The sequence below is a fragment of the Artemia sp. Qi Xiang Cuo genome, chromosome 21, assembly GCF_049724085.1.
Source record: "Artemia sp. Qi Xiang Cuo chromosome 21, ASM4972408v1, whole genome shotgun sequence".
NCBI lineage: Eukaryota > Metazoa > Arthropoda > Branchiopoda > Anostraca > Artemiidae > Artemia > Artemia sp. Qi Xiang Cuo.
Genome location: NC_142814.1, coordinates 44,401,126 through 44,424,737, shown reverse-complemented (window position 1 = coordinate 44,424,737; position 23,612 = coordinate 44,401,126). Strand labels below are relative to the sequence as shown.

Genomic DNA, 23,612 nt, shown 5'->3' with positions numbered 1-23,612 from the left:
AACTAACGCAATCAAAAGAATATGATATTGAAAGCATAAATGAAGTTGTTAAAGTAAATAATTTCGAAAGACGAAGATGTAAATCACGACTAGCTGGACTCCTAAAATTTGGAAATCTTTTACAATTTAGAAAGCCATTAAATTTTGTGTTTCTGATTGGCACAACTGTGAGTTTCTATCCAGTGATTTTTGCTATAATAATCCTTAAAAAAACTGAGGTTTCATTTTCAAACCATATACTGATTACACTTATTCTCAATTCCTTCAGTGTTCTATTGCAACCGTTTTTATTTAGCCTATCGAATCCGATGCTACGAACACAAGTGAAAAGACAATTGAGAATAATTTTAAGAATTGTTAAGAGACGTTTACATTTGTCATGATAGAAATTTTAAAATAGAAGAAATTTAAACATAAATTTGTGATATTTTTGGCACCGTCATCTATAGGATTATAGCACATTTAAATAGCAATACTGCTATTACTACTACTGACAACAACTTACTACAGAATCAAGCTGCCAGAGGTCAACACAGATCTAAATGCTTCTGTTCCGATGCAATTTGTTTAAAGCTTCACTCTTTACCCCTCCTTGATGAAGGGCAAATATCTTTTAAGTTACTCTTCATGATTTTTTCCAAACTTATTCGAGGTCGACAACTTTTTGTCTTACCCTAGATGGACCAATCCGATCGATGGCATTTGAGACAGAGTTTCACAACAGAATTTTTTATTGATCTTACTGTATATTAATTGTATTGTCTAAAAATAATAGCTTTTGAGCAAGGAATATTTATTAAAATGGTCAGACAAAGCTGAAATTATATTAGATGCAGAGACAGTTTTTAAGGAGAAAACAGAGGAGGTAATTGTCCCCGACGCTTCTTTTTAGTGGCACAAAATTTACAAAAGAGTCTAATATTTATAATCATTTGTAATTTTGAAATTTTGTTTCTATTAAAACAAAGTAGAAGGCGCAATTAAAGTAAAAGGTAAGTAGAAGCAAATTGAATCTGAGATTTTAATTTTCCGATGTAAAGTAAGAAAAGTCAGATTTGAATAGGCCTAAATGATTTTTTTTTTCATAAATCAATATTTTGTTAATAAATGTAAGGTTTGTTAAAATTTGGCATGAAGTTTTTTGGGAGACAAGGGGGAGGCATATATCAGGATTTTATCCCGGATACAAGATAGACTAGAACCACCACTGGTTAAGTGAGCATCCCACTATATAAAATGGTGTTGCAGGCTAAATTTACTCATTATCACAATTTTACTACTACTCTGATAGCTAATGCTACAACTACCAAAGTAATTACTGCTACAGTATCTACTTTTACCTTAAGAACGACTACTGAGGAATACTGAAATTACTACTTATACTGACTTCACAACAGCTACTAGTGCTGCTACTACCAATACTACCATTAAATATGTAGATATTTGAGAGATTTAGCTTTATTTTAGTGTTAAATCAATATGTAACGTATTTTTGTAAGTCACTCCTCTGTGGAGAGACAGATAACCCTGCTTTTTATAATCTCACTAAACATTCATTTAGGGCCTAGCATTATGCTAAATATATATAAAGCATCCAATTATAAAAAAAAAAAAAAAAAAAAAAAAAACAGAAAAAAACGCAATATGCTTCCATGTTTAATCAATATGTGTTTCAAAGAATGAAATTTTGATGTAGCAGAATTAAGTAATACAAGACAAAGAAAGCCCTTGAAAAGTCTTTATAAACCGTTGGACAACATCGAAAAGAAGGTTAAAGCGGTGGGTGTAACAAAGGGGATAATGGTGACAAAAGTAAACACAAGGGTATGAAATTAGGCTTCATAATGGTCCTACGATTGTTATTACTATTCCGAGCCCAAATAAAAATATTACTTCAATTAATATACAAATGTCACTACTATTAATATAAAATAACTTATTTCTGTAGTATATGAAAAGCTACGGTACATTAATTAGCAACTGAGGAACAATTAACTTGGAAAGATTACATCCTGCCTTAATGAGAAGCATGCTTGTCTTGCTATAAAGCGACTTTCCTTGTTTCTCAATATGAGAAAACCCAAAACCTCATTTTGAGGGTTTTAGACCACGCGAAACTGATTGGCTACCTTAGAATTAATTTACACTGCCATTTTAACGCTCTTCAGGTTCCGCACCGCAAAATAGCATCAACAACGTAAGTAGTTACTGCAGCATTCATGACATTATCAGATGACAATTTATGAATAAAAACTGAAATTGCCTAGTAAATCATTTCATAGTCCTAGTCTGAATACTAGAGCAATTATTTTAAAATGGGAGGCTGGAGAATTTTTGTTTAGGCTTTAGACCTTGAAAAGTCTATTGACTATCTTATAATTGAAATTTCCTGGCATTTAGACCCTCTTTGGGGAAAATTAGATATTTTGGGCATCAAATAGTAGAAAATACCACTTTGCTTTGGAACAGTCTCTTTTGTTACTGAAAAAGTAATCAGTTGCTGAATATTTATTAAAAACCTTGGTAATTAAGGCATTACTCCAGTCAAAATCAGCAGACGATGTTTGAATATGCACGGAGCTCACTGCAGCATTCACCTTTTTATCTGAAAATTTTCAACCGTGAACTTAATAGCGGTATCCTTTTCATATGTTCCTGCCTTTCATGGTTGCAGCAGTTGCTGCAAGCTAGTAAAGATCGAACCACGACCTTTAATAACCAAAGGTTTAAAAATGCACTGTTTAAAAAAGTGTCAAGTGAAAAAAATTGCCATTTAGGTATGATAATTGTTATGTCGATTGATCTTAATAGTAAAATGTTATTTTGAAACCAAATTTACAGAAATTTTGAAAAAGAGCTAGAAACCCTCTCAATAATGGCTTTAGATCAAAACAAAGTATACCATTGGAATCATCATTGTCGAAAACATTATATGAGAAACTTACAGCCTTTTGTTCTTTTCTTTTTCTTGGTCACTGGTGTGATGCTAGAACATCATAGAGAGCTTTTCCAAGGTACATATAAAATCAAAATTTCATACTTGATTGCTTAGTATAAATTGAATTTAATAAAAACACATCATAAAGGGCCTTATGGTATCCACAAAGTGTGCTGTGGTTTGTTCTTCCAATTTTTTCATAAAAAAACGCCAAAACAGGGCTTTCTCTAATGAAAAGAACTAAAAAAAAAAATTCTTTTCCCAAAACCTAAGCAGCAAGAAACCAGGGGCACTGGAGCACCCCCAGTCAATTGTTCCCACTTGAACTAGGACCCAGGCAACGACTTTGAAAGATCTTAGGCTAATTTAAAAACCAACTTTTGGGCTTTTTATAATCACTTGTTATAAATTTGGCATGATAATACTATCATAAAGTGTCATACAGCACCCGAAAAGTGAACTCTGGTTGCCATTTCCGGAATGGAAAGGCTAAAAGGCTAGAAGAAATCTAAGGGATTTCAAGATACAGTGTGAAACCCCTCAAAAATGCTCTTACATCGAGTGCTCGTGATTGTGCTCTCTTCTTTATATGAAAGGGGATGTCCCCTCCTCAACACCTCGCTCTTTACGCTAAAGTTTTGTATTGTTTTAAAAAATAGAGTTGCGAGAAAGAGTCTAACTTTAGCGTAAAGAGGGGGCGTTGAGGACGGGACAGCCCCTTTCATATACAGAATAACTTCTGTTCATTTTAAGTTTTAATGTCGCTCCTTACTTTCAGTTAAAGAAAACTTTTTTTTTATTTAATTTTTGAACGTTTTGAATTAATTCAGCTTTGATTTTGCCTCACCGTACATGAATAATTAAAACATAATTTGCATATTAATTTTACTTTTTTGCTAAATAGCTTTCTCGAAATTTTGTTCTGACGTAACTTACGAATTAACTTACGTAACGAACTTCTATATTCGTATTTTTATTATGTATATTAGGAAGTTTGCCCCCTAGTCGATACCTTGCTCTTTACGCTAAAGTTCAAATTTTGTTCGAATCACAAACCCCTGAATCACAAAGGCTGGTTAATTAGAATAGATAGCTCTTTTGAAAATACTAAAAAAAAGCTTTAGCGAACAGGGCAAGGTATTGACTAGGGGACGAACCCCCTCATATACGTAATAATTTCTGTTTGTTTTAAGCTTTAATGTTGCTCCTTACTTTCAGTTGAAAAAAAACTGGTTTTTTTTATTTAATTTCTGGTCGTTTCTTAAATAATGTTTCAGGTTTTTCTTCGTTTCTTCTTTGTTTCAGGTTTTTGTGTTTTTGGTGCCTGGTTATGGCCCCATTATTTCCTAGGACCTTGATGGTATAATGAAAATTGGGGGTAAGTTAAATGGTTTTGTTTCTCTCGCTTCATTCTCTTGCCCGTCTTTGATGTTTGATTTTGGTTGAGATAAATTTGAATAGATTGGGGGAACTTGAGAGTCGTCGTGTGGATTTTTCAAAGATGAGTGAGGGTATCATGAATGAAGACCAGGTTGAGGGTGGAATGAATGTTGAGTGTGCTGATTCAAAATATGTGTGCCTGAATGAATTGAATGAATGGAAAGTTATGCAGGAGCTGAAAATGTATGGTATGAATTGTCGTGGTTTAAATAGTTCGTTTAATTATATTAATGAAGTTTCATCTAGGCTGGAGCCTGATGTAGTGTCTTTGACAGAAACTTGGCTGAAAGACCATAACCCTTCATTATTGGATATACCAGGCTATAGGTTGTTTCTTCGGAATCGAGTGGAAAGACAGCATGGTGGTCTTGCAATTTCTGTGAAAAATAGATATAATGTTAAGCCAAGGCCGGATATTGCTGTATATCGAAAAATGATTTTTGAATCAATGGTGTTAGAGGTTTCATTGTCTGGGCGTAAGTTATTTCTTGTTGTTGTTTATAGGCTCCCTTCTGGAAATGTGGATGAGTTTTTGGACCTGATGGATAATATGTTGGATAAAATACCGGATTCGCGAGTGCCTTGCTTTATAAGTGGTGATTTTAATATTGGTTTGAATACTGTGCAACGTGTGAACTTGAAGGCAAGAAGTTTTTTGAATCTTATGTATAGTTATGGTCTTTCGCCTTCTGTTAATATTCCAACTAGAATAACTGGAGCTGTTGCATCTGTGATTGATAATCTGTTTTTGAATGTTAGCTGCAACTTGTTGCGAGTGTTAGTGAACAACGTTTCCGATCACTGTGCTATTGTGATCCGTGCAGCTATTAGTTGTTGTCGTCAAGGAGGTGGTATGACTGGAGTTAAACAGCCTGTAATTGATAAGAAAGCTATATATAAATATAGGACTAAACTTATGAATGAGTCATTTGAATGTCTTGATGGTACTGATTGTGTTAATGATAAATTTGGTAAATGGTATGATAAACTGATTCAGATGTTATATGAAAGTCTAGAGTTCAAACAAAAGCGTACACGTTATGATGTTGCAAAGAAACCATGGATATCGAAAGCGCTACTTAAATCGATGGATAAAAGACAAGAGCTCTATGAAAGTTCTACTAAAACTGGATCTCAATCAGATAAAGATATTTACAAAAGTTATAATAGAAATCTTAACACCCTTCTAAGACAGGCTAAAAAGCTCTACTTTGAAAATAAATTTAAAGAAGCAGAAGGCAATCCTGCGAAAACGTGGAGAATCATCAAGTTGGTAGTGAACCCTCGTGCTGCCCCGACTATCCCTGACATTCCTCATGCTCACTCGGATAATCAAGTTGCTAATATAATGTCTGCACATTTTACAGATATTGGTAAGAGTGTATCTGATAGTGTTGCGCAGTCACCAAGTGATGGCTCTTATAATGATTTTCTCGATGAGGCAGCTGAAGTCTCTATATTCTTAAGACCAGTGACTCTTGCAGAGCTTGAGACGACAGTGAAGTCAATGAAAAATTCAGCAACTAGGTCGAATTTTTTCAGTGTTAGAATTCTTCGTTTAGTTTTCTCTACTATTTCAGGTCATCTGTTGTATTTGATTAATTCATGTTTTAAGAGTGGAGTTTATCCGGATTGTTTGAAAATTGCTCATGTGGTACCCCTGTTTAAGAGTGGTGATAAGAATGATATGAATAATTACAGACCAATATCAATGCTCCCAATAATATCGCGTCTGTTTGAAAAACTGATTTATGTAAGAATGGTAGATTTTTAAATACAAATTCTTATGTTCACCCTACTCAGTTTGGATTTCGACATGGGATGTCAACAGAGCAAGCTTTGCTTTTTTTAACAACCTTTGTCGATGATTCGTCGGATGCAGGGTTGAAAGTTGCGTCTATATTTCTGGATATTATGAAAGTATTCGACTCTGTTGACCATAGTATATTATTATCAAAATTAGAGCATGTCGGTATTCGTGGTAATTTCCATAGTTTGATTTTGTCTTTTTTGAGTGGAAAAAAACAGTGTGTTGGGGTTGGGAGTTTTTATTCTGATTATATGAATGTGGGATATGGAGTATCACAGGGTTCTGTGCTTGGACCTTTGTTGTTTTTAATCTATGTGTATGATTTGAATGCGTGTCTTAAAAGGATATTTAGTCATGTGGGACCTGCAGCTAGAAGGTCAAAGATGATATTGCCTAGCTTCGCTGATGACACACAGTTTTCTGTGGCATCTGTGACTGAGGCAGATTTATTTCTGCTTTTAAATACAGGAATGAGTTGTATTGAAAGATGGATGCGTGTAAATAAATTTTGTTTGAATCATAGTAAAAGTAAATTTATTCTATATGGAAGAAGTACTAATTATTATCCTTGGATCCATGGTATTCAACTAGAAAGTGGATATCTCCAGAGACATAGTTATGTTCAATATCTTGGTGTCCAAGTTGACGAGTGTCTTAAGTTTAAACCTCATATTGAGTGACTGTGTACAAAAACTGTCAAGAATGTTGGAATGCTGCGGAAATCGAAGTATTTTTTCCCGCCTAAAATTTTAAAAATGTTGTATTTATCGCTGGTTCATTCGTATTTGTTGTATTGTGGAAGCGTTTGGTCGGCGACGTTTATTACTTATATACTGCCACTGAGGGTTCTGCAAAATAAAGCTGTTCGTGTTTCATCTGGAATGCGAGGTTCTGATTCCGTTCAAAGGCAATACGACGGTATCAAGATTCTGCCACTGTTCGGCCTAGTTAAGTTTTACACGGCATTATTCATGTTTAAAAGAATTAATAACCTGCTACCTGCATGTTTCTCGATTGCATTTACCGAAGCTAAACACAGGTATGAGACAAGAAATGTCCATTCAATACGAACCCCGTTCCCTGTAACAACAAGGTCTACATTTTCTATCCGTTTTTCTGGCCCGGCTGTCTGAAACAAACTTCCCAAGGAGGTAAAAAATAAGACAGATCTGGATGAATTTTGAAATTCCGTCAGAGTAAGCTGTTTTTCTCAATATGTAAGATTTTAGTGGTTATGTGTAGAGAATGATTGGTTGAATGTTGTTGGTGAGATGATTGTTTGGGTTTTGAATGGATGAGTGATTTATTTCCTTTTTTTATTTATTTTTTTCTTCTCTCTTTTTGTGAATGTTGTGAGTTGTGTTAGGTTGTTTTCTTGGATGATTCTCAAGTTCCCACTTTTTTGTTGGAGGGATGGGAGAGGGAGGCGAGAGAAGATATTTATTTGTTTTTGGGTTGGACCCTTTTTGGGTTATATTAGGGTCCGAGGAAATAAAAGATAATAAAAGAAAATATTATATATTTTTTTAAAGGGTTTTTCTTTTTTTTCGGGTTTTTGTCCGGCATGCAGTAATGCATTGGATTGTGTTTTTTAAATGAGAAATTTGTTTATTTATTTATTGTAACCCGTTTGTAAATAAAAAAAAAATGCTGGAAAATCCAGCGCCACCTTCATTGAAATGTTACTTCCCTCAAGGAAACCTCCCCCATGGAAGGATCCTCCCCCGTAGCCCCTCCTCCGACCCCACCCCCATCAGAAAAAAAATACCTCCTGAAAAGTCTTTATACTTCCCATTAACCAATACTATATGTAAACAATGGGGAAATTTCATAACTTCCAGCCCTTCCCCCGGGAACTGTGGGGGATTAAGTCATCCTCAAAGACATATTTATTAGATTTTCGACTATGCTGAACAAAATGGTTATCTCAAAATTCTGATCTGATGGCTTCGGGAAAAAATGAGCGTGGGAGGGGGCCAAGTTGCCCTCCAATTTTCTGGTCACTTAAAAAGGGCACTAGAACTTTTAATTTCCGTTCAAATAAGCCCTCTTACGATATTCTAGGACTAATGGATCGATACGATGACCCCTGGGGAAAAAAATAAATAAACACGCATCCGTGATCTTTCTTCTGATTAAATAAAAAACAAAAGGAACGACGTTGAAACTTAAAACAAAGAGAAATCATTCCGTATATGAAAAGGGCTGTCCCCGACTCAACGCGTCGCTCTTTACGCGAAAGTTTTTTATTGTTAAAAAAAATTTTATTTATAAAGAAAAAATTTAGCTTAAAGAACGAGGGGTTGAGGAGGGGACAGCCCCTTTCATATACGGAATAATTTCTCTTCGTTTTAAGTTTTAATGTCGCTCCTTATTTTCAGTTAAAAAAAACTTGTTTTTTTATTTAATTTTTGAAAGTTTTTGAATTAGTGCAGGGTTTGATTTTGGCTCACCGTACATGAATAATTAAAACAAAATTTACATATTGATTTTACTTTTTTTGGTTAAATGGCTTTTTCGAAAGTTGTTTAATTTTATTTATGAACATTTTTATTAGTAATGAATATACGTAACTTACGAATTAACTTACGTAACGAACTTCTATATTCATATAATTTTAAAACATATATTAGGGGGTCACAAAGGCCGTTATTTAGAATAAATAAATAATAAATAGGTATTGACTAGGGGGTGAAGCCAATCATATACGTAATATTTTCTGTTCGTTTAAGTTTTGATGTTGCTCCTTACTTTCAGTTGAAAAACTTATTTTTTTATATTTAATTTCTGATCTTTTTCTTAAATAATGCTGGAAAATCTGGCGCCCCCTTCATAGCAATGTCCCTTCCCCGATGAAAACTTCTTTCATGGAAAGGTCCTCCCACATAACCCCCCACCTACCCACCCCCCGCTACCAGAAAAAAATGCCCCTGAAAACGTCTGTATACTTCCCAGTAACCAATACTATATGTTAACATTGGGTAAAGATCATAACTTTAAGCCTTCTCCCCAGGGACTTCGGGGGATTAAGTCATCCCACAGGACATATTAATCATATTTTTGACCATTCTGAACAAAATGGCTATCTCAAAATTTTGATCGGGTGACTTTGGGAAAAAAATGAGCGTGGGAGGGCCTAGTTGCCCTCCGTAATTTTTGGTCACTTAAAAATGGCACTAGAACTTTTAATTTCCGTTCCAATAGGCCCTCCTACAATATTCCAGGACCACTGGGTCGATACGATCACCCCTGGAAAGAAAAAAAAAAATAATAAAAAATAAAAACGCATCCGTGATCTTTCTTCTGGCAAAAAATGCAAAATTCTACATTTTTGTAGCTAGGAACTTGAAACCTTTACAGTAGGGTTCTCTGAAACGCTGAATATGATGGTGTGATTTTCATTAAGGTTCTAGGACTTTTAGGGGTCTTTTTCCCTTTTTTCGAAAATCAGTCAAATTTTCTCAGGCAAGTAACTTTTGTTTGGTAGGAATAAACTTGATGAAACTTATATATTTGAAATCAGCATTAAAATCTGATTCTTTTTATGTATCTCTTGGTATTCAAAACCCATTTTCTAGAGTTTCGGTTACAATTGAGCCGGATCGCTCCTTACTTACATTTCGTTACGACGAACTGTTTGACAAAAAATACAATATTCCACATTTTTGCAGATAGGAGCTTGAAACTTCCGCAGTAGGGTTTTCTGATATGCTGAATCCGATGGTGTGATTTTCATCAAACTTCTATGAGTTTTTGGGGGTGTTTTCACCTTTTTTTGAAAATAATGCAAATTTTCTCAGGCGCGTAAATTTTGATTGGTATAGTTAAACTTAATGAAACTTATATATTTGAAAGCAGCATAAAAATTTGATTCTATTGATGTATCTATGGGTATCAAAATCTGGTTCTTAGAGTTTCGGTTACTATTGAGCCGGGTCGCTCCTTACTTACAGTTCGTTACCACGAACTGTTTGAAAAATTTTGATTCATTCGATAGCGCAAAGACAACAGAGCCTTATATCTTCTTTGGGCTCCATTTTCCGGCTCTTGAATCAAGGCCTTGCAATTATAAAACTTGACTTTTTTCTCCCTTCTATTTTTATTTTTCTTATACTTTTTTTTGTTTTAGGGTTCCTAAAATGCTGAACCCCAAGAAGTGAAAATAGCGAACGTATACTTTCTTCTGAGAAGCGCCAATTTTTACGTTGTAACGCAGCAGAAACTTGCAATGATAATGACATAAATTTTCGATATTACATTAACTACGCATCCTAAATTTGTTTAATGTGCTTCAGTTTTCTAAAATCTTTATATATATATATATATCCCATTTTTATGAAATATATATATATATATATATATTATATATATATATATATATATATATATATATATATATATATATATATATATATATATATATATATATATATATATATATATATATATATATATATAATATATATATATATATATATATATATATAAAGAAAAATATAAAAGATATATATATATATATATATATATATATATATATATATATATATATATATATATATATATATAATATATATATATATATATATATATATATATATATATATATATATATATATATATATATATATATATATATATATATATATATATATATATATATCATACACAAAAATATTTCATAAGAAATGGGATTTGCATCTTCATATTTGTAAAGGTTCCAGGGATAATATAATCCTTGGACTCTTTGTTTCACAAAATTCAAGATTTTGTGGGGAAAGCTTAAGAGAGATGTGGTTCAAAACCTATATATGAATAATGCCTTATTTTACCAAAAGCTCTTGTAACTTCTTTAGTTCAAGCGCCTCGAAACAAAAATGTTTGATCTAAGGCTTGCTTAGTATATTTTTAAAACCTGAAAACAAGCGCTGATTAATTAAGAAAAAACAGTTTTTTGATGAAAGCAAAGTTGAAACTTTGCTTTCAACGAATAAAAATTATTGCTTTGCAGTCTGTGCAGCATATATCTGTCATATTGCTAAAATTAAACTGACTCGTAATATGTCCCGAAATTTTTAGAATTCTCAAAAACCAGTACTTCGCTGAAAACACAAATTTGACGCAACAAATCAAGTTTAAGACTAGAAATTAAGTGCCCTACAAAAAATAAAAGACCAATTTATAAGGTTCTCAATAGTCTTTCAAAAATTAGTTTTAATTCTTTCAAAACCGTTGTAATTCTTTCAAAATTTAAAGTAAGTTAAGTTTTATCTTTGGTCTTTACTTTCATCAGGAACAATTGTTATTATTTTTTTCTAATGAATCAAATCAAGAAGCGGCACCAAAAAATGTCATTTTTGGTCCCTTCTAACCCTTATGATGGCGTTAGCAAGAAGAATTTACAAAAGTCAGATAAATAAGATCAAGAGCTATGAAATGATCTGTTAAATATCTCTTTATGATACTGCAGCAAGGTTCCCACCAGGTCTAATACAAAATCATTAAAATCTTGAGAAAATAATCAAATGAGTCAAAAATCACTAAAATTGTTAATTTGACTGCTTTTATCGTGTAATTTTCGATTATCTAAGCATTTAGAAAAGTTCAAGGCAGTTCCCCTTAGGAAATATGAGGTATTTTATATGGAGATCAACACTAGCGTCAACTCACGAAAGTTATGGACGGGGGCATTTTTTCTCCAAAGATTTGGAGAAAAATTTGGACGGGGAGTTCGTTTGTTTTTTCTAATTCTAATTTGTCTATTTTTTCAATGAAAAACCTAAAAGGAGATTTTCAAATGAGAATGCTAATATAAAACATTTTCCAAAATTTAAGGAGGGCAAAAATTAATCTAAAGGGGGTTGCGCATGCCCCCCTCCTAATTGACACCAATGTACACCAAAATAACATGTGCTTGTTGATGATGGTGATGCCGTTCTGTCAGAGGATGTTAGTCGGAATACTGTCATCCAATTGGGGGATAAATAAAAGTACAGAAATAATGACCGCAGTATGCCTCAAAGAGTTCACGTTAATGCCCAAATACCCTAAACCTCGTTGATCCTTCAGGTAAATTAATTAAAAAACTTTTTTTCCACAAAATAAGTTTTTCAAAGAAAAGTAAAGAACTCCATTAAACAAAAAATGAGCAAAAATAAAATCAAATAATCTACCAAGCGAGAAATTACCTTAAACCAGCATCGATAAATAAATAAAACCCAAAACCAATAGAAAATACAATAAATAAACGAGTCAAACTCAAAAGGAGCAGAAATTAACATAAGTTGGGCTCAAAACTCCTTTGTGTTCCCAAGGCCAGAACAAAATTTGCACTTTACTGAAAAAAATATAAATGTATTTACTTTTATAACTTTAACACTACTACTACTAACAACTCACCGCATCACCAAGCCGCCTGAGGCCAACACAGCTACGCACGCTTCTCCTCCATCCCAATCTATTCAAAGTCTCCCTTTTTACACCCTTCCGGGAAGTTCCCATTTCCCTTAAACCTTTATTTGTAACTTCTTCTGACCCCAGACGAGGAGGACCTGCTTTCTGTTTAGCTCTAGATGCTTTTCTAGGAAGGATACTCTTTGGCAATGTATACCCTTCACCCGCAGAACATGTTCTAGCCACTTAAACAATTCTTTCATTACAGCCCTAGAAAGCAAGATTGACCCACGCTTTTCGCACATTCTGCTCTTTGAAAAACAATACGTTCAGTCAGCCGGGCACCTAGAACAATCCTTTAGCAATTTCTCTGGAAAACATCTAGCAAATCTTTGTCCGCTTTTCGGAGCGCCCATGCTTCGGAGCCATATTTGACCACTATCATCACTGTAGCTTCTAATATTCTAATCTTGGTTTGCAGACTTATCTTCCTATTCTTCCAAACTTTTTTTAACTGTAAAAAAAACACCCTGGGCCTTGACTATTCTACTTTTGACATCTTCACTGCCCCCACCATCTTTACTAATGAAACTACCAAGGTAAGTGAAGCTGTCCACCTGATCAATCTTTTCATTACCCAACTTCACCGTTTCATCTTCACTTACTCCTAGCCTTAGTGACTTAGTCTTCTTAACATTAATTTTCAAACCTATTCTGGCACCCTGAACTCGCAAAACCTCTAAAACTTCATTCATTTTGCTCACACTTTCATCTAGGATGCTTAAATCATCAGCATAATCTAAATCCAGGAGATGTTTTCCTCCCCATTTATTCCGTGGTCACTCATTGCCTTTCCTGTGCTCCTTAAGGCAAAGTCCATCAAAATAATCCATATAAATAGGGATAGAACACAACCCTGCTTAACTCCTGATTATACACAAAACAAGCTGCTAACATCATTTCCTACCTTAACCGCTGCAGTGTTATTCTCGTACATAGCACTAATCACTTTAATGAATTTGTCTGGTATACCATATAAGGATGAAACCTTTACTAAAGCTCTTCTATCAACAGAATCGAACGCTTGCTAATAATCTATAAAACTGAGGGACCAAAGGTATTTGGAAACTCAGGCACTTCTAAATTATTAACCTAAGAGTGAAAATTTGGTCGACATATCCTCTACCTTTTCTAAAACCACACTGTTCTTCTTTTAAAACTTTGTCTACGGCATCTTTCAATCTAAAAAGCATCATGTTACTAAGTAATTTACTATCTACAGACACCAGACTAATCCCTCGATAATTACCACACTCACTTTTATCACCTTTCTTATAGAGTGGCATAATTAAGGTTTTCCTAAAATCGTTAGGTACTTCCCCTTTTTCAAAAATCATATTCTAATCTTCAGTAACTTATTTCTAACCTCAGAGCCACAAAATTTAAGAGACGACTCATTTACCACCCTATCAGCACCTAGAGCTTTATTATTTTTTAGTCCTTTTAGTACTGTCACTAATTCCTCCTCACAAAACAAATCTTCTTTCACATCCAAGGTATCACAAACTTTTTCATTTTCCTCTATATCTCTTCCTTCAACTCTATGGTCAACTCTATAACTTTAATAAATCAAATAATATTAACATTTTTATTACTAAATTTCAGTATATGCATATTAAACTGACAATGCGCATTCCTTTGTATTTTTTTCAGTAAAGTGCAAATTTTTTTCTGGTCTTGGTAAGGCATAGGGGTTTTGACCCCTTCTCAGGATGATTTTTGCTTGTTTTGAGTTTGACTCGGTTATTTATTTTAATTTCGATCCGTTTTGTTTTTACTTTATTTGTCGATGCTGATTTGCTGTAGTTTCAATCTTGGTAGATTATTTTACTTTAATTTTGATCATTTTTTATTTAATGGAGTTCTACTTTTCTTTGAAAAACTTGTTTTGTGGAAAAAGTTTTTTAAATTAATTTCTGTTCGTTTTTTATTGGCATAGTCTTTTCAGGGAAAAAGAAAATAATACTTTAAATCTTTTCTTTTTTTTAAGACTTTATAGTTTGGCCTGCTATTTGAATGCTGGTGAAAAATTTTCAGCGATTTTTAACAACATACACCCTTTTAAAAATCTGGACACAAATAGTAGTGTTTAATTTAGTGTCACACCTCTTCTAGTTGACCTGAAATGAAAAACTTGATACCATTCGCAAAAAAAATCTGTTTACTTTCTTTGATAGCTTGGATACACTTACTCTATTTTGATTTGGTTAAATTTTAAGAGCAGAAGTAGACCCGAAAGTTTGAATATAATACCCTCAGTCGTTTTTGGGATACTGTTGAAATGCTTTATTGGGAATTAGCATTAACACAGTGCATTTTTATTTAATCTTAAGGTAACATTTATTTTTTAAACATAATGGGCAAAAAGGGGGGGGGCGTGGGAGGGGAATTAGTTGCATTCCAATCACTTTTGACTATTAAAAAGGGCATCTGCCCTTTTTATTTTCAATCGATTGAGCCCTTTTTGAAGTTTCCACGGCAACTCCTTCGATACGAAGTGCCCTGGTCTAAACAAACAACAACAACAAAAATGATACTTTATACCCACATCGATATTTGCTATAAGAATGTCAAGCCGTCCAATCATTTTCGACTATTGAAAAGGACACTAGGCCTTTCTATTTCCAATGGAATGAGCCCTTTTTGAAACGACTACGCTTTCTATAAACACCTTAAATGCCCCCAGGGCATAAATTACAACCCATACCCTAAAGGCTGTTAGGGTGGTTGCCATCCTCTAAGACCTAATTTCCAGAACTTTCGCTACGTTAAACAAAATGGCTATCTCAAAATTTTGATTGGGTGTGTTTGGGGAAATGGTGGGCGTAAGAGGGGCGTTAGTTGCTCTCAAATCACTTTCAACTATCAAAGATGGCACTAGCCCTTTCAATTTCCGATCAAATGAGCCCTGTTGAAGTTTCTACGACAACACTTTTAATAAAAACCTTATTTGCCCCCAGGGCAAAACTTACAACCCTTGCCCTGAGGGGGGGGGGGGGTGTCATTATAAAAGACCTAATTTCCAGAAAATTCTACTAGGTTGAACAAAATGGCTATCTGCAAATTTTGATTTGGTGGGTTTGGAGGAGTGGTGGGTGTGAGCGGGGGGTTAGTTACCCTCACATCACTTTGGACTATTGAAAAAGGCTCTATCCCTCTCAATATCCGATTTAATAAACCCCTGTTGAAGTTGTACGACAACTTCATCTAAAAAAAGCCTTATATGCCCCCAGGACATAACTTACAACCTTAGCCCTTGGGGCTCTAGGGGTTTGTCATCCTTAAATACATAATTTCCAGAACTTTCAACTATGTTGAATAAAATGGCTATCTATAAACTTTGATTGAATGTTTTCGGGGAAATGGTGGGTGTGAGAGGGGGGTTAATTCCTGTCCAATCACTTTCGGCCATTAAAAAGGGCAATTTCATTTTCCAATCAAAAGAGCAATTTTTGAAATTTCAACTTTCCATATAAACCTTATATGCCCCCAGGGCATAACTTACAACCCTTGCACTGACTGCTCTGAGGGGGTTATCATCATAAAAGACCTAAATTCTAGAACTTTCAACTACGTTGAACAAAATAGATATCTCAAAATTTTGATTGGATGTGTTTGGGGAAATGGTAGGCGTGAGAGGGGCGTTAGTCGCTATCCAATTACTTTCAACTATTAAAAAAGGCACTAACCCTTTCAATTTCCAATTGAATGACCCCTTTTGAAGTTTCTACGACAAAGCTTTCAATAAAAACCTTATATGCCCCCAGGGCATAACTTACAACCCTTGCCCTGAGGGCTGTGATGGGGAGGGGTTGTCATCCTTAAAGACGTAATTTCCCAAACTTTCAACTACGTTGAATCAAATAGCTATCTAAAATTTTGATTGGATGTGTTTTTGGAAAAAGTGGGCGTGAGAGGGGGTTATCTGCCCTCCAATCAATTTTGAATATTAAAAAGGACACGAGCCCTTTGAATTTCCAATCGATTGAACCCTTTTTCAAATTTCTACGACAAAGAATTCAATAAAGACCTTATATATCCCCAGGGCATAACTTATAACCCTTGCCCTGAAGACTCTGGGGGAGTGTCCTGCTCAAAGGTATAATTTCTAGAACTTTGAACTGTATGGATCAAAATGGCTGTTTCAAAATTTTTATTGGATGTCTTTGGCGAAATTGTGGGCGTGGAAGGGGTGTTAGTTGCCTTCCAATCACTTTTGGCTATTAAAAAGGGCACTAACCATTTCAATTTCCAATCGAATGGGCCCTTTATGGAGTTTCTATGACAGCGTTTTCTGTAAAAACCTTATATACCCTCAGGGCATAACTTGCAACCCTTGCCCTGAGGGCTGTGTGGGGGGGGGTTGTCACCTGATTTCAAGAACTTAAAACTACGTTGAGTAAAATGGCTATCTCAAAATTTTTATTGGATGTCTTTGGGGAAGAGTTGAGCGAAGAGAGGGGGGTTAGTTGCCCCCCAATCACTTTCGAATATTAAAAAGGGCACTAGCCCTTTGAATTTCCAATGAAATGAGGCTTTTTTGAAGTTTCTACGACAATACCTTCTATAAAAACCTTTTATGGCCCCAGGGCATAACCTAAACCCTTGCCCTGAGGGCTGTGGGGGAGTGTCATCCTCAAAAACATAATTTCTATCTAGAAATCAACTACGCTGAACAGAATGGCTATCTCAAAATTTTGATTGGATGTAATTTAGTAAATGGTGGGCGTGGAGGGGTGTTAGTCGCCTTCCAATCCCTTTCGACTATTAAAAGGGGCACTAGCCTCTCTAATTTCCAATTGAATGAGCCCTTTACGAAGTTTCTACGACAACTTCTTCGATACGAAGTGCCCTGCTCTAAAGGTAAAATATAATAAATAATACATTGTGCAACATCGTTCTTATATGCCCCTCGGACATAACTTGAAACCCTTGCCCTGAGGGTTGTGGGGGAGTCTCCTCCTCAAAAATATATTTTCTATCTGGAAATCAACTTCGCTGAACAAAATTTCTATCTCAAAATTTTGATTGGATGTGCTTGGGGGAATGATAGGTGTGGGAAGGGGGGCTAGTTGCCCTTCAATCATTTTCGACCATTAAATGGGCACAACCCACTCCAAGTTCCGATTGAATGAGCCCTTTTCGAAGTTTCTAAGACAACTCCTTCGATACGAAGTGCCCTGGTATGAAAAAAAAAAAAAAATACTTTGTGCCAACATCGTTCTTTACTTAGGTAGCGTGATTGCACTGCCTATGAAATAGAATCAGCTATAGGGAAGTGTTTTAAAAATTGATCTATAATCCCTCTTGATTCCTTGGAATACTTCTGGTCTACGCCATTGTTATTGGTTCTGGGAGCGGGTGGGTAAAAATGCTCCATTATTACGAAGATTTTTCTTGTGTAGCATAAAACTTTACATTCGCAGATCTACGGGGACAGAGATGGCTAAAGGAAGACGGAGCATTGTGAGCCCCACTAGAAAATTTTTGGGGGATGGAGGCAGAAAATTCTACCAGGAGCTTTATTTTCAGCGATTTTAAAAATATATGTATATATCGTATTTAAGCATTAGAGAACTCTATTGTAGAGGTCGTGATGGCTTGAGCCGCTTAGAAGATCAAAAGTCACACTACTTAGAATATCAGAAGAACAAAAGCTCCAATCCATATAAACGTCCTAATCGTCCGCCTGGCTTTCTGTTGCAAATATAATGTTAAGAACTTATTCAACAAAACTGCTACTAATAGAAAATTTTGACGCAATGTTCAAATTTTTTCCAAAATTTTTGAAAGCACTAAATAATCTTAGTGTAACAACCGACATGTTAAGGAGGGGGCAGCCTTCCTTATATACGGATTATTTCTGTCCGTTCTAAATTTGAGTGTTCCTCCTTATTTTCAGTTGGAAGAACTGGCTTTGTTTTTTGTTTTTTTTTTCAATTTGTCCTATAGGATTTATTTTTATTTTAATTTTGCTTTTGATGTTTTTGATCGTTGGGGGTTGACTAATGATTGCAGTATAAGATAAAGGTTCAAGAAATTAATTTGCTTGCTTATTTGAAATAAGGAATTCAGGTCATTTTAAAATTTTCTATGTTTGAAACACAGAAAATTAACTTTTAAGAAGAAATTATTCTGACGAAAACAAAGAGCGAAGTTGAAATATAAAATAAACAGAAATTACTTTTTGCCGTTTATTCAAAGTAAAACAAAACCGACCCCTTAGACAAAAACCAACCCAACAAAACAGGAATAGAAACAGGAAAATCCTTCGGTGACCGTTAGACAAAAACAAAAACAAACCCAACAAAACAGGAATAGAAACAGGGAAATCGTTAAGTGACCGTTACAAAATGTATTGTCGTAGAAACTTCAAAAAGGGCTCATTCGATTGGAAATTGAAATGTCTAGTACCCTTTTTAATAGTCGAAAGTGATTGCAGAGCAACTAATCCCCCTCTCATGCCCATCATTTATCCAAAAACATCCAATCAAAATTTTGAGATAAGCATTTTGTTCAACGTAGTTGAAAGCTAATGAACTTAGGTCTTTGAGGATGAAACTCCCCCCAGAGCCCTCAGAGCTAAGGTTATAAGTTATACCCTGGGTGCATATAAGGTTTTTGTTGAAAGCTTTGTCTTAGAAATTGGAAAAAGGACTTATTCGTTTGGAAAATTCAAAGGGCTAGTGACTTTTTTAGTAGTCGAAAGTGATTGGAGGGCAACTAACCCCCCTCTCCCGCCCACCATTTCCCCAAACTTATCCAACCAAAACTTTGAGATAGCCATTTTGTTCAGTGTAGTTAAAAGTTCTGTAAATTAAGTTTTTGAGGATGACACCCTCCCCCTCCACAGCCCTCAGGACAAGCGTTGTAAGTTGTGCCCTGGTGGCATAAAAGGTTTTTACAGAAAGCGTTGACGTAGAAACTTCAAAAAGGGCTCATTCTATTGGGAATTGAAATGGCTAGTGTCCTTTTTAATGGTCGAAAGTGATTGGAGGGCAACTAACCCCCTCTCATGCCTAGCTTTTCCCTAAACACATTCAATCAAAATTTTGAGATAGCCATTTTGTTCAACGTAGTTGAAAGTTCTGAAAATTAGGTCTTTGAGGATGAAATCCCCCCCCCACAGCCCTCAAGCCAAGGATCGTAAGTTATGCCCTGGGGGAATGTAAGATCTTCATAGAAAGCGTTGTCGTAGAAACTTCAAAAAGGGTCATTCGATTGGAAATCGAAATAGCTAGTACCCTTTTAATAGTTGAAAGTGATTGGAGGGCAACTAATCCCCATCTCACGCCCACCATTTATCAAAACACACCCAATCAAAATTATGAGATAAGCATTTTGTTCAACGTAGTTAAAAATTCTGGAAATTAGGTCTTTGAGGATGATAACCTCAGAGCCCTCAGGGCAAGGGTTATAAGTTATGCTCTGGGGGCATACAAGGTTTATATTGAAAGCTTTGTCGTAGAAACTTGAAAAAGGGCTCATTCGATTGGAAATTTAAAGGACTAGTGCCCTTTTTAATAGTCGAAAGTGATTTAAGGGAAACTAAACCCCCTCTCACACCCACCTTTTCTCCAAACACATCCAATCAACACTTTGAGTTAGCCATTTTGTTCAAGTAGTTGAAAGTTTTGGAAATTAGGTCTTTGAGGATGACATTCCCCCAAGAGCCCTCAGAGCTAAGATTAAAATTTATGCCCTGGGGCATATCAGGTTTTTGTTGAAAGCTTTGTCTTAGAAACTGGAAAAAGGACTCATTCAATTGGAAATTCAAAGGGCTAGTGCCCTTTTTAATAGTCGATAGTGATGGGAGGGCAACTCACCCCCCTCTCACGCCCACCTTTTCACCAAAATTATCCCAGAAAATTTCGAGATAACCATTTCGTTCAACGTAGTTGAAAGTTCTGGAAATTAGGTCTTTGAGGATGAGACCCCCGCCCCCCCATCCACAGCCCTCAGAACAAGGGTTGTAAGTTATGTCCTGGTGGCATATAAGGTTTTTATAGAAAGCGTTGTCGTAACAACTCCAAAAAGGGCTCACTCGATTGGAAATTGAAATGGCTAGTGCCATTTTTCATAGTCGAAAGTGATTGTAGGACAAGTAAGCCCCCTCTCACACTCACTTTTTCCCCAAACGCATCCAATCAAAATTTCGAGATATCCATTTTTTTCAACGTAGTTCAAAGTTTTGGAAATTAGGTCTTTGAGGATGACAACCACCCCCGCCCCCCCACAGCCTTCAGGGCAAGAGTTGTAAGTTATGCCATGGGGACATATCAGGTTTTTATGAAAAGCATTTTTTACAAACATATAAGTATGTTTTTTATAGAAAATAAAAGCAAGCCAAGCAATTAATGCAGATGAAAATTACAATTTTAACTGCTTCCCCGATGATTTTGTTTGGTGACTCTTTCAAACTAAATTGAACTAATACCCTGTTTTAAACGTATGTTCTGACACTTGGTATTTTAGTATGACGGTGCTTCTAGATCCTCCCCTGAATGATTTTTCTTCATAGAAAAAAAGATTATTTCATTTTGTTCTCAAAGGATCTACTTTCGAGAGCAGTAGAAAATGTAAAGTTTAAAGGTTTTTGAATGCTGTTTGCACAAGAAGCAGCTGTTTAGTCTTTGCAGAGCCCCGTAAACTGAATTTTGTGTTGGTTTTAGCTACTGAGATAATATGGGAACATTCTGAGCTCCAACAGTTCTTAAATTCTGTTATCTAAACGAGAATATTACAACTCCTTAATAATCATTTGAAATTTTTGAAACTCTAAAGAAAATTTATCTAATTCAACAAAAGTCTGATAAAACCTAGAATTCACAAATAAATTATACCGAATAAATGAGATATGCTAGCATTATATTGTGGGTTTCAACCTGAATAATTATGAAATATAAATACATGCAGCACGTGATTTGGTAGAGAGTAAGGTTCAGGTTCAGATTCTTTTATTTACAGACTAAATACAACTACAAAAACGGTATGCCCGGCTGAGAGTCTAGCTCGTATTACTGGGTAACCAATAGCAAATAAATACAAAATACTATATTACATAATATATTACTGTAATTACACACAATCACACTCTTTTATAAATGAATAAAAAGAAAGAAATATATGACTTACCAAGCATCACCCCAAGCCAGCAGCTAAGTGGAGAAGCTACCAAAACAAATCATCAAAAATAACCATAACTAAATATATATATATATATATATATATATATATATATATATATATATATATATATATATATATATATATATATATATATATATATATATATATATATATATATATATATATATATATATATATATATATATATATATATATATATATATATATATATATATATATATATATATATATATATATATGAAGTATACATAAACATATATGTCCTCTCATCCTGGAATCTCACTTCTATAGTGCCCTCCTTAAATCTCGTGGAAGTGACATCAGGACCGAAGTCTATATTGCCTTCCATGTTTTTGGCCTCAACAACTTCCATCAACAGGACAGCATCCATCTCAAGGAAGGGTTGCCAGTCACTCCTGCTTACCCTTACGGGATCAATTTGGCTACTTCAGCAAAGCCCCTCTTTTCTAGCGGTTCCCCATGAGCCTCTTTCCTTCTTTGCTCTACCTTAGAACGCTGTTTTACCGGAGCACCCTCCGGGGTAGCATTTTGATACAGGTTAGCCCTATCTATTTTCCTACCCTTTGGTTGAGGTTGGTCGCTGGACAGGGTCGTATGTCAGGGTGACCTTTTGCAGACAACCCGCCTCAAGCCCTCTGGCTTTCCTTCTTTCCCTCTGGTTGGGCTTCTTTCTGTGTCGAGGCTTCTCCAAGCACTCATTCTTTTGATTTTTAATCGGGTGTGCTCCTGATTCATGCTTGCTCTGTTCTGGGTGACAGCAGCAACTTCTGTTATCCACGCTTGTCTAAGCCTCAGAATTCTTTGAGCTCTCTACCATTTCTTTCTCCGGGCTCTGGGAGCCCATGATTGTTGACAAGGATTCACAGTCACTTTTCAGCAGCTCCTCCTTGTCCACTCTCATAGCCTTCACAGATGGGGATTCTCCACCCGTGATTTTAACTTTAAATTCCTTATTTTCCATTACATAAAAAAAAATCCTCTTTACTTTTGATTCTGTCTGCCAGTTCAGGGCCCTCAATCTTAATAAAGTTTTTTCAGACTCAGATCAGGAGACGGCCTCAAGAGAGCCCTCCCCTCCCCCCCGCACACCCGAAGCCATTTCCTCTGGTCTGCCATTCAGTGCTTATTCGGTGTACGCAAGATTATTCACCATATGACGGGGCAGCCGCGTAAGTGACGAGCTCAAGGTATGACTTAAACGCCTGGGGCCCTCTCTAAACGGTGACCTTGGGCACGGAAAACCCGATTTTTGTCCCTCTTACCCTTTCCCTTAATCCTCCTCCAGAACTTCATTGCAGTTTAAGCCCCTTCATGACTTACCTCAATCTCGATAATTCCATCCCTCAGCAGTGCTCCTCACTCACTGCTTCAATGGCCAACTAAGGGTCAAGGAGCACTCAAAACTGCAGGTGGCTTAGCTTAGCTGTATTAGGCCCTCATAAGTGGTTATGAGGGTGCGACTGGCCCCATGGGATGACGTTAATCCAAAGACGCATGTGGCCGGCATGCAGGAGGGAGCGTCCGACTGTCGTCTAAAACGTGCACTAGATCCCACTTACTAATATCTCTGCCCTCCACCTCTGGCTCTCTCTCACCCTCCACCATTTCTGGTTTCAGGTTTAAGATCCTTTCCGTTGCCCTCCTCCATTTCTGGTTCCCTTATTCCGGGCTTAAGATTTCTCCTAAAAGGCTCCTGGAATCCGTCACCAGTCCCTACGCATACTTCTAGACTAGGACGCCCTCCCACCAGCACCCACTAAAATCCTAGTACACTCAGGAGCACCACGAGAAGGTGGCCATCTC

At 35.7% G+C, this 23,612-nt stretch overlaps 1 protein-coding gene across 1 annotated transcript; it reads left to right on the top strand.

Annotated features, from left to right (window-relative positions):
* Nucleotides 1-4,439: 4,439 nt before the first annotated feature.
* Nucleotides 4,440-18,350, top strand: LOC148939604 (uncharacterized). The gene is made up of 2 exons (XM_089106924.1): nt 4,440-5,968; nt 18,227-18,350. Exons 1-2 carry the CDS (start codon nt 4,440-4,442, stop codon nt 18,348-18,350), a joined length of 1,653 nt encoding a protein of 550 aa, XP_088963050.1.
* The last annotated feature ends 5,262 nt before the right edge of the window (nt 18,351-23,612 follow it).

Coding starts and splice junctions, on each gene's coding strand:
- LOC148939604 (XM_089106924.1), top strand. CDS start 4,440: ATGAGTGAGGGTATCATGAATGAAGACCAGGTTGAGGGTGGAATGAAT. Junction 5,969..18,226: donor ACTATTTCAGGTCATCTGTT/GTATTTGATTAA, acceptor ACTCTATTGTAG/AGGTCGTGATGGCTTGAGCC.